Source organism: Myodes glareolus, chromosome 8, assembly GCF_982192425.1.
Source record: "Myodes glareolus chromosome 8, mMyoGla1.1, whole genome shotgun sequence".
Lineage (NCBI taxonomy): Eukaryota > Metazoa > Chordata > Mammalia > Rodentia > Cricetidae > Myodes > Myodes glareolus.
The window spans coordinates 72,966,599-72,978,951 of record NC_142033.1 but is presented as its reverse complement, the minus strand read 5'-3'; the positions used below and the strand labels follow the sequence as shown (position 1 = coordinate 72,978,951).

General features: G+C 42.4%; 1 protein-coding gene across 1 annotated transcript in view; it reads left to right on the top strand.

Annotated features, from left to right (window-relative positions):
- LOC146893897 (sodium/glucose cotransporter 1) overlaps positions 1-8,211 on the top strand; it is a 53,162-nt gene extending 44,951 nt beyond the window's left edge. Inside the window, exons 13-15 of the mRNA XM_087909122.1 lie at positions 1,548-1,763; positions 3,907-4,012; positions 6,365-8,211. Of these exons, the coding sequence (XP_087765248.1) occupies positions 1,548-1,763; positions 3,907-4,012; positions 6,365-6,588 (546 nt within the window). The 3' untranslated portion in view covers positions 6,589-8,211. The remainder of the gene's footprint in view (positions 1-1,547; positions 1,764-3,906; positions 4,013-6,364) is intronic.
- The last annotated feature ends 4,142 nt before the right edge of the window (positions 8,212-12,353 follow it).

Genomic DNA, 12,353 nt, shown 5'->3' with positions numbered 1-12,353 from the left:
AGGTGTTGGGTTTTTAATTCCATCTTCACATTTCATCTTCAGTCTTCAGGGCTTCTATCTCCTCACTGAATTCTGTTCTCACATTCTGGGTTGTCTCTGCCGTTCCCATCAGCCTTATGTTTGCGTTGTCTTGAGCACCGCGCAGGTGTTTATTCTTCATTTCGTTGAACTGCCTGCTTGTGTCTTCTTTAAACGTGAATTCATTGCTGAAATTATGATTGTTCTTTTCAATTCTGAGTCCCGGGATTCATCTGGGTAACTTTCACTGGTAAAACTTTCTACAGAAATGATGAGTGGAGGATAGGAGATACTGGCTCGATCATTCATATCGTTTGTATTTTTATAATGATATCTCATGTATGGGCTTCTCTTGTTAGTTCTGATGTGGACAGAGCAGGTTGGACAGAGGAGAGCACGTGCCTGTGGGTTGGGCCTGGAGGAAATGGCTCGAGTGAAGTCAGGTGGACAGAGGGGACTGTGGTGGTCTAGACTGGATCTAGACTAGATCCTGATCATGGGTAGATCTGGCTACATGGAAAGGTTAGATATGGTGTGGGAGGAGCCTGTGGGTTGATAGCAGGTAGGTAGAGTCTGGCAGAAGTCTAGAAATTGGTTTCAGTGAAGAACAGGCAGGTTGAGAAAAGTATGTAAATGGTTTCCCTTCCGGTCAAGGAGACTCATTGAACTGAACCCCGGAGGAGGATGTTGGCTATTGGCTGGGTGCAGGGGTTGGATGCTGTGCATAAGGAACCTGTGATCAGATAGGGTCAGTCCTGGTGGAAGTCAGAGGTTGATTTGGATGCAGGCAGAGGAGGCAAGATTAGGCAGTGGCACTGGATGTGGGGTCCTGGGATAGATCAGGTGGGTTAGATCCTGGGACATATGGGCAGGGTACAGAGGTCAGATGTGATGCAGGAAGGACCTGTGGGTTGCTGGAAATGTTCATTATATTTTTATGGAAAAGTTCCTTTCTTCTTTATTCTGCCAAGACTTAATTTAGTATTTTTTCATGTCTTCAGAGAAGCTAAATTGCAAATAATTACTTTGTATCAGAATGTACACGCCTTGGTAGTCTTCTGAGGACAGCAGCTGAAAGTATGCAGGCTCAAATTATTGCTGCTGCTGTTTTTGTGGTCCTGAGGATTGAGTCCATGGCCTCACACTTCTAGTCAAACATTCAACCACTGAACTACACCCCTCATCCTCAAACTAGCTTTTCTGTTAGGAGGAAGGCTTTGATTTAATATGCACTGTTAAATAGTCTATACCAACCAGTAAGTATTTGAATCCATTATATTTTGAATTTTTGTTTTATTAGACAAGATATCATGTCATTGAAACAATAGAGACAGACTCATGAAAAGTGCTACTTAACAGTTCTGTCCCAGATCTGATTTCAGTGTCCTGTCTGCAGATGACCCGGAGGAGCCTTCTCTCCTGTTTCTTCATCTCTAGCTTCTCTACATAGGACAATGAGAACACCCTAGGACAAGAAAACACATTGCTTTCTTGTTTCAACACAATTAACCCAGGGTTTTCTTTTGCAGGGAGCCTTCTGGGGACTGATTCTAGGCTTCCTGATTGGAATCTCCCGTATGATTACTGAGTTTGCCTATGGGACCGGGAGCTGCATGGAGCCTAGCAACTGCCCCACCATCATCTGTGGGGTGCACTATCTGTACTTTGCCATCATCCTCTTTGTTATCACTCTCATCGTCGTCTTGGCCATCTCCTTCCTCACCAAGCCCATTCCAGATGTGCACGTGAGTATCCATCCATCCGAGTCTTTCCTGCCCGTGTTCCACAGTCCTCGCTGCAGCACCCCGCTGAGCAGCTCACACTTTACAGGACTGAGATAGTTCCGGCTGATCAATGGTTTCATGTCAAAGGATTCAGGATGGGATACATGGGATGCTTGCTGTATCAGCACTGTCTGGTCCAAGGCCTTACAGCCCAGACTTCAGTCTGGGGCTTTCCTGAAGACTCAGCTTCCTGAGTGACACCTACAAAGGGAGGTGAGGTCACTTGACAGGCAACATAATACTCTAGATTAGAAGTCCACGTCCAAAACAAGAAGTTGTATTTTGTATGAAAATTTCATGGCCAAATGTCCAGAAGTCCTGCAACACACATGCCTAGTCCCAAAATCATCCACTCAGGGAAACTTAAACTATAGTTTACTTTTTGACTTTTTTCTAAAAGAGAGACATCTTGAAATTAATCCATTTCTATTATTTTATATTTTACCACGAGGCTTTTGGTTTGCTGGTAAGGTTCCCAGGCACATCTGTATCCTCCAGGGGCTACATGGTTTCTCCTGACTCTGCCTACTTTCTCCCAGTATTCAGTTTAGTTTTCCCACCTAGCTCTATTCTGCCCTATCACAGGTTAAAGCGAGTTCTTTATTCACTAACCAGTAAGAGCAACATGTATACAGAGGGACTTCCCACACTACTTGTGAAGTAGAGAAAGCAAGGCATTCAGCAAAAGGCATGTCTGAGGTGGACGTATGACATTGGTTCTCACAGAATTTTGCAAATTCCTACCTCACATTTCACACTGTATCAGTAGAAACCGCCCCTGCTCTTCCCTGTGTTGACAGGGCCCATGTTTGTAGCTCTTACTTCCATAGTGTGACAGTGTTCAGTAATGAGATCTTACAATGCTGGTTTACACAAATGACTCCTAGTCTTCTTTCTTAGCAGCAGTGTTAAAATAAACAAATTTAGTTATCAGAGAAAAGTGAATTCATTTACACAACAAACATTTATGTTTCAGGTAGTCTCTTTTTTGAGATTTTTAATTTTAAAAACGTAAAAGCTCCAGTTTATCTATGTATTTTGTGCATGTGTGAACTCGTGTGTGGGCATCTGCATGCTGCAGTGCACACATGAAGGGCAGAGGATAACTCCCATGAGGTGCTTGTCCGCTTCTATTCAGCGGATCCTCAGGACTGAACTCGAGGCTTCATGCTTGACTGTACGCTCCTTTATTCACGGAACTATCTCACTGGCCCAGCATGTTTAAATTTATTGTATTTTTAATTTGCTTTGCCCTTTATTTCTCTCTTTAATTTTTTACTATTAATATTATAGTACTTCTTTGATACTTTCATATATGAACATACTGAATTTGGTCATTTACACTGTCCATTACCATCTCATCCCATGTCTCTCCTGAAACTTTTCTTTCCGCAAGCCCCCTATTACTCTGGCTCACAGTGTTTAATTATGATGGCTTGCATGAGAGTAAGCCGGGAGTCATCTAGAACCTGGGAGCTTGTCACTGGCTATCCCACTGGAGAAAATGGCTCTTCCTCTCCAGCAGTCTTTAATCGTCTACAGGCCCTCAGCATGGGGTGGGGTCTCCTGAGTGCCTTCCCCATGCAGGAGGAAATGGCGACAGCCCCATCTTGTGCAGGTCACTGGTGCGGTGAGGTCCCGAGTGCAGGGGGCCATGTCCAGTCACTGCTCCCACACTCCTCCCATTCTGGTCTCCTCCATTCTTTTCCCTTCTCTCCTGTCATTCTTCCTGAGACTTGGAGGTGATGCAGATGTCTCATTTAGGAATGAGTTGAAGCAGCATCTTAGCCTCTCCCTAGATTATGCTACATATATTATATGGGATTTCAGTGGGACAGTGATCCATGTTTTCTCGGTATGACAAGGCCATATTCATTTCCTTTTTTGATGCATACTTTTCTGTTGTCTGAGGTTTTGGTCCTGTCCAGTTTCCACAGTCGTTAAGTCCCAAAGAAATCACACAGAGGTCTACATTAGTTATAAACTAATTTAAAATATAATTGACAGAATACAGACAATTGTCCCATACCACTTTGTTTCCCCAAATTCTTGGCCTAATGCACTATTTCGATCTTTCTGGTAATCTGTTCTTTTCTCTCCACAGCTGTACCGTCTGTGTTGGAGTCTTCGCAACAGCAAGGAAGAACGGATCGACTTGGACGCAGGAGATGAGGACATCCAGGAGGACACCAAGGATACGATTGAGATAGGTGTGTTCCTAAGCCACTTGCTGAAGTCTTTAGCAAATGCCTTCGTCAATACTCACATCTCTTCTTGAGGACTGGGGAAGGGTGGTGGAAGACAGGTGCAGATATGCATGAAGGAAGCTCACCAAATGGGTGACATTGAGAAACCCTCTCAGCTGCCTTGCTCCTCAGATTTTGCAGAACTCAGTGAACCAGGGAATGAAGAATAATTTGTTCTTGATGTGGAGCACAGTCAGGGTTGGGGAATTAGGGCTTTACTGGTTTAGCCTATGGTCTGAGACAAAGATGTACACAAAGCTATGTCCGTTTCTGATGACACCAGAATGTGGGCCAGAGGCTCTTGACATCTTATGTTTTTCTACTTTAGCTTAGAAAATCCAATTTATCTGGATGCTTAACATGATGTTTAGTGTCCACAGACTCTTGGTTTTTGATATTATTTTCAGTTCTGGTGATCAAGCCTTACTTAGGCTTAGCACATTGCGAGGAGAGTGCTCTGTGTCTGAGCTCCCCCACTCCAGCCCCAGGCTTACTCCAAATAAAGGCTGTCTTCATCTTTAGTGTTGCAACTTTTTCTCTCTATGTGGAAGGAAAGCACACAAAGGAGAGCATGTGCACGGTGTGCATAAGTGTGGCGAGATTAAGTACTCAAGTCCGTGTGCTCTATCTGGTACTGAAATGGAAGGTTGGTCCTGCAGACAGCACTAGATAAAGCAGAGAAAGTTACGAAGCTGGCATCAGACACATAGACTTCTAGTGGCAGACCCACTAGATGCTGAGCTCACCGTGTGCCTAGGGACCACTTGGCCTCATTACCTCACTTAAGAGTTCTGACACATGTATGTACTTGGCCACTAAAGCTCCAAAAATAAGTGTGTGATCTAGGAATGGTGGCACATACCCATAATCCAGGAATCGGGAGGCCAGTCTGGCCACGTATTGAGGCTCCATTTCACACTCCAAAAAAGCAAAAACATATTAATCTGCTTATAAAAACCAGGATGTGCCAATCAGTAATCTCTGAAAACTGTGTTAACACATAGAGTGGGATCAGGGGGAAGGGACCTGACCTGCAGACCCCAAAGCTGCAGGATTTCCACAACACAGGGCAACAACAGGATATCCAGGAGAGCCCTAGCGAGGCTCAGCCTAGATCTGGTGGTAGAAACCAGAGGCCTTGAACCAGACCAATGACTCTGTGCAATGAACACTTCCAGTAGAGCTATATGGACAAAGGGGCTCATGATATGACTCACAGTGTCATACTGCAGCTTCCCTGACGAGGTTTTTTATTTTTCCTCCTTTTAAAATTTAATTTATTTTTATTTTTCTCTTAAATTTTGTGCAGGGGTGAAAGGTGGATGCAAAGGAATGGGGAAATGAATGGGATCAAGACGCATGATGTAAAGACGCAGACTAAAATTTTTAAAAAGAACAAAAATACTCTACCACCTTTAAAAAAATAGAGTAGGGTGGATCTCACAGCTAGTGGCTGGCAGAGCTGGCATCTGAAACTATGCCTGCCTGTGTCCAGTGCCATAACTGACCTCTGAGCTGGGAATTTGCTCCCTTGTCGGGCATCAACTTTGGGTGTCGGCACCACCGCGTGGCTTGGTCTAGCAGAACGCAGGCTGTGAGCCCAGCGGGTACTGACTGCTGTGGCTATGCATCAGGACCTGTTCAGAGTGACCCTTCCCTCCGGCTGGGTCTGTGAGGCCTTAGAACAGGCAAGTGCAGACAGCTCTCCTCTAAGTCAGGCCAGCCTCCCTGCCTTCCAGTGGCATAGCAAACGGATACGGGTCCTATATTTCAGAGGTGGGTTTTCCGTATTCTCCCTAAGTCAGTTGTCCACCTCGTTGTTAGCATGTCCCTCTCACAATCTACTACCTTATCTGACTATTCTAAATCAAAGCACATTTTTATTGATCCTGGAAGAGATAAACCTCAGATTAGTTGACCATGAGAAGCCAGAATCCAAGTCAATCCTGTCTCAAACTTTGAACATTGTGTTCAATTTCCATTCCGGAAAGCAAGAGAATTAGGATTCTTCTATAGAATGTAGATGCTTTGTGGCATTCCATCTTCACAGGAAACTCTTTCTAGTCCCTTTAGCCCAGTGGTTCTCAACTTTTGGGTCCTAACCCCTTTGGGGGTCAAATATCCCTTTCACAGGGGCTGTCTAAGACCATCTGCATATCAGATGCAAAATTACAGTTATAAAGTAGCAATGAAAACTGTTTTATTGTTGGGGGCAGCACAGCATGAGGAGCTGTATTAAAGAGTCACATCATTAGGAAAGCTGAGAACCACTGCTTTAGACTTTGTACCCAATAATCTTTGGATGTCTATTTGCAGAAACAGAAGCTCCCCAAAAGGAGAAAGGATGCTTCAGGAAGGCATATGACCTGTTCTGTGGGCTGGACCAGGAGAAAGGACCGAAGCTGACTAAGGAAGAGGAGGAAGCTTTGAAGATGAAGATGACAGACACTTCTGAGAAGCCGTTGTGGAGGACAGTGGTGAACATCAATGGCATCATCCTGATGGCTGTGGCTGTCTTTTGCCATGCCTATTTTGCTTGAATTCTGCCTTCCGGTGTAGACTTGGCAAATCTGGCCTTGTTATTTCCCTTTAGACCATTCTGTGGGTGTTTAGGGAAATTGTAAAATTTTCCCATTGGGATTAAATATGTATATGTGTGATTTTAGAGTTGCTGGAAGGAAATAATTACATTGCTGTGAACTTTTGCATTTGAAGTCAGTGTGGCACACGTATTTGCCTCTACTAGAGTTTAAGAAGAGAAATTGACACAGATCTAGGAAAAGTCCGACTTAGCCACAGAAGCCTGTGTGGTCATGCTACTCTGCCTCAGTACATGCAGTTTGTAATTATTGTTTATAAATCCTTCAGTAAGGTTTTTTTTAAAGTTGTAGTCTTATTTCTGCCATTTTCCTACCTATCTCTTTCATTGTTAAGAATATTTTTCCCAATTTCTCATACCTTAGTTTTTTTTTTCCTAATAAAAAGGAAGTCATTTTGACAAATGGATGAATGCCCAGAAGCTGAGGACAGAGACCTTATTCTAGGAATTTGTTTCTTAAAGTGGTGGTCTCAAGGGGACAGTATTTATCCGCAGTGCGGGGACTCACACCAATTGGGGGTGCAGACAATCTTGAGCACCAGGAATTTTCTGGCCTTTAGGAAATGCCTAATGCATGTCTCCTGTGTTTGTTACTCGTCTCGGTGTTTGCTGTGCACAAAGTGTCTTAGCTGCTCAGGAATGTACATTGACTCCGTGAATTTTATGACATTTTTGATGGATGCTGCTTGGTCCTTGTTTAGTTTGTATTTAATTTTATTATTTTTGTGGCTGCACAAAGTATACCTCTGATGTCTAGTATGGAGAACACTGCATTTCCTTGTGGCCCCTGCCTCATGGTGCTGATGTTGACATGAAATATGTACTTAGAAGTTGACACTGAGTGACAGGACAGAGCAAAGGCTCCTGTAGGGACATATGCCATCCAGACACAGTGCACCTTCCCAGGAATCATCGGCTTAATTAGCCCACAGTCCTCTTTCCCATGTATTCTCATTGGTTGCCTTTTAAGGTGTCCCTTTTGGTGATCACCCACTGACAACTAAGGCAGATGCCCTTGTCTCTAGGTGGCAGCGCTTGGCTGCCTAGAGCTAAGTAGGAAGAAGAATGTTGATGTTGAGCTAGTTTTCCATGGGAAAATAATTTTCATTTAACTTAAAATTAATGAATTAAAGTCATCCTTGCAAAATCTCAATTATTTTGTAATATCCCATTGAAGCTAGGAAATCAGCATGTTATTGTAGAATGATTTTAAGATAGCTACAAAAGAGCTGAGTAAAGTCTTGGACTTACATCTGGCTCCCAGGATCAATGGATGGCTTGTGTTATAGGAAAGAAAGCCTGGAGAGAGTTGCTTGAGGTGTCATCTCCTTCCCCTTCAGCTAGGCTGAGAAGATGGAAAGTGGGGAGTTACTCATGGACAGCACGGCTCTGAGTGCTGTCTCAGAGGGCTTGGTGGTAGGGTGTGAGTCTTGAGAGGAGAAGGGGGAGGATTGAAGCTTGTGGGTGGAAAGGGCGACATGAACTATAGCAATGGTTTTGTTTTCAGTTCTTGGCATTGACAATGATTAACTGTATATATTGTAATAAATTATTTTGTCTGTGCTGTGTGTTTTCCTCTGTGAAAGTGTCAAACTTTTCTTATCATTTTCTAAACATTAACATCTGAACTAAAGCATTAACAGGTCAATACTATCACACAATTTGTCAAATTAGAATTCTCTTAAATCAGTTCTAACCAAAATACAAGAAAATGTTTTTTGTAATTGGTGAGAGTTCAAATACAATGCTTCTTAAATTAATTGTCGCAATCTCTGAACAGCAGCTTCACCAACATGGACAACTATATCCACATAAAACCGAGAGAGCTTGGGAAGTAATTCTAGACACATAAGAACAGAGCTAAGCATGGCTTCTTGGTAGCAGCATTTTCTCAGGTAGGCTTTGTTTGCAAGAGGCAAGCGTGTCTCATTTAAGAGAGGCTTCCTGACTCAGCTTTAGCTGCAAAAACCTCACAGCCCTTTTAAGAGGCTCTGCCACTAAGCACTTAAATGGTGTTTATGAATAGCTGACAGTATGCTTTTTGGTGGTGGCAGGGACCTTGAAATTCCATAGAGTTTTGGCAATAAACATAACTCTGGCCAGTAGCTCCGCCATAAAACTAGAGTCTCAAAAACTAAGAAATGGAGGTGGATGCAGCTGTCAAAGTCACAGCTTTAATCCTAGCCAAATCACTTAGCAAATTAAGACTCATGTAGTCAAAAAAAGAGAGATATACAGTAAGGGTAGATTTAAACAAAAATAGTCCTCTAAATGGTTTACAATGTGTTTAAAAACATATATAGGCTTGAGAGAGGAAAGAAAAAGGATAAGGTTCTTAAAACTCAAAGAAAGAAGGGCTAGAGAGATAGCTCAGTGGTTAAGAGCACTGGCTGCTCTTCCAGAGGTCCTGAGTTCAATTCCCAGCAACCATATGGTGGCTCACAACCATCTGTAATGAGATTTGGTGCCCTCCTCTGGCATGCGGGCATACATGGAGGCAGAATGTTGTATACATAATAAATAAATAAATCTTTAAAAAAATTAAAGAAAGACAGTAGTTGGGTGTGATGTCATATACCTTTAATCCAATCACTTGGGAAGCAGAGGCAGGTGGTTCTCTCTGAATTCAAGGACAGCCTGGTATACAGAGTGAGTTCCTGGGTAGTCAAAGATACATAGAGAAACGCTCTCTCAAAAAAATTAAAAATAAAAAAATAGAGTAAAATAAAGCCACATAAAGATGGAAAATACACCAAGAAAAGCCATAAAGATGGAAATACAAAATGAATACTGTATGTTATTGTATTGTCTTTGAATCGTTTGACAGCTAAGAAAGGAGAAACAGCTGCTAAAAGATATTTAATTATAAATGCTGCTGGATTAATCCAACATATATATTTTTTAAAAACCTTGACTTCAAAACTTAAGTCAAAAGATATGTTACTTTGGAGAAGAGGTTTTGCTTTTGGAAAAGAGAGGAAAAGATAGGCTGTGGATTCATTCTGGGTTAAGAAAAATCAGGATTGATCAAGGAAGATCCCCTGAAAAAAATCTCCGATAGCAACGGATAACCCAGATGATTCAACATTTCAGAGGACCTCTGTTGTAGTTTTCTCTGAGTTCTACATCCAGAACAGCCTCAAGACTACTGACTGAGATGATCAAGCCTCACAGAATATTCCAGTCAGGACTTGACCATAATCCTAAATTTTTTTTAGGTCCCCATAAAATTATCAGCACCCCCAATCAGCAGGAAGTATTTTGAAAAACCTTGCCCACATTTCCCCCCAAAATAGATTGTGGATGTTTTTCTTTGTTTAGAGTGTTGGTTACAAGTTGTTATGGATAATAGTCAGGAAGAAAGCTAAACAAAGGAGATTAGATTCAGAGTTTTTATTTTAAAAAGGGGGGGGGAATCCTGTGGGACAATGGTCTTGTATTCTGTAAAGATTTACCACTTTCAAGATTTAATAAAATGCAGAGTGACCAGGAGCCAGGCAGGAAGTATAGGCAAAGTGACCAGAACAGGAGAATTCTAGGAAGAGGAAAGGCTCAGTCTGCAGTCATCACCCAGATGCAGAAGAGTCAAGATGAGAATGCCTCACTGATAAAAGGTACTAAGCCATGTGGCTAACACAGACAAGAATTATGGGTTAATGTAAGATGTAAGAATTAACTAATGAGAAAGCTTGAGCTAATAGGTCAGCCATTTTATAATTAATGTAGGCCTCTGTGTGTTTCTTTGTGTCTGAATGGCTGCAGGACCACGCAGGACAGAAACTTCTGTCTATAACAACTTTGAAATTTTTCAGGTAAAAATTGAACTTAATTTTGGCTAGCATTCAGATATGGGACACATCCACACACACTCACAAACACTTGAGCAATTAAAAATTGTAGCCAAAACCAGTCTTAGAGGTGTGAGTCTATATTCTCAGGTACTAGAAAGGCCCAAATAGAAGGAACACTTGAGCCCAAGAGTTTGAGATGGCCTAGGCAACATAATCATATCTCAACTCAAGAAAAATGTAGCCATTCAACATGAAATACAGGTTGTTCCCTGAGTTCATACAGTGATTATGATTTTGGATCTTTTAGGTTATCCTTTGAGGTTAGGGAATGAACCAAGTCTTAGCTCACCACCTATGGTCACCTCTAAGACCAGGGAAATGTGTCAAAGTTTCAGTCTTCACTCATGGTGGTCCTTTAGGGTCAGGGAGCACAATGAGACTCTGTATTCCTCCACCAACCCCCCTTTGAGGTTAAAGAATGCATGGAGACTTGGTCCCCCAGCCAGAGCATCCTAGAGATCAGAGTGCAGTGAGATTTCAGCCCCACACTGATGGTTGCCCTTGGAGTTCAGGGAGTGAGCAGAGACTCTGGTCCCAACCTGTCTCCACACAGCTCTCATTTCCCTCTAGAACTATTCCTGATTAATGTCATAACCAAGGTCACCACAGCAGGTCTCCTCAGTCTCCCGCTGCTCACACCTTTCCTCCCAATTCTCTGTAACCCCCTTTCTCTCCATCTCTCAAAGAACAGAGGCCTTCCTGGTTTGTGGGATGTTCTAGCTTCACTTCTGCTGCTGAGTCAACTCTCCTCGCACAGAGCTGCAGGGAGAAAGAGAGGGTTTAGTCAGCTTCTAACTCTAGGTTATGGTCCTTGATTTCAGGGAAGTCAAGGCAGAAACTCAAGCTAGTTACATCACTGTGAAGTCAAGAGCAGTGAGAAACAAATGCACCAATGCTTGCTTTCAGCTAACCTTCTTCACCGGTGTACAGGTCGGATCAGCCCATGAAACAGAGACACCCACACTCTAGGAAAGAAAGAAATTCCTACAGAGGGCCCAGGGGCTAACCTTATCTAGATAATTCTTTAATTGAAGCTCTCATCCCAGGTGACTCTAGGTTGGGTCAAGTTATCAGTTAAAGCTAACCAACATCTCTATGACTCAGTTAAAGCTAACTAGCATTTCTGTGCCTCAGTCTCCCAGGAGCTATGACTGTTGTGTTACCTGGGTTTATATTTTTACCCCCCTTTCCAGTATACCTTTACCCAAACTCCCCCATTCCCACATTTCCAAATTCTTTCTCCCTGCTCAGCCACACCCCTTCTATGTATGCCCTCCTCCTCTACTTCCTATGTGAGATGTCTTTCTTATCTGTTTTCATACCCACATAACTAATTTATCAGTACTGTGTAGTACTAATGCTGTTTCTTTATTTCCTAAAACAATTGGTACTTAAGGAGTGACTGTTGTAGTCAACTGCTACTCTATTTTCATAGTTAGTTAATTCCTGGATGGTGACTATTATTGCAGATAGCAATCAACTCTCAGGGAAGGTCTGAGAATAAGATTCCCTAAATACCCATCTAAAGTTTAAAAAAAGCCCAACATGATTATAAAAATATCCCAAAATGATTTTAATCCAGTCTCTTATGAACACCACAAACACCTCCACTGCGGGAAGGTGAAGGAAATCAACAACAGCAACAACAAAACACTTAACCAATGACTGAATTCTATGTAAGTAGATCCCCATACAAAAGTAATCCTAGTATAACCCTCAATGACAGCAACTTAAATGAAACTAGAAGAGAAAACCAAGAGCATGACTATAAATATGTTCAAAGACGTCAAAGAAGATATGAATAGACTCCTGAATGAACTCCAAGAGGACATAAAGAGCTGAGTGTTCTTTGAGA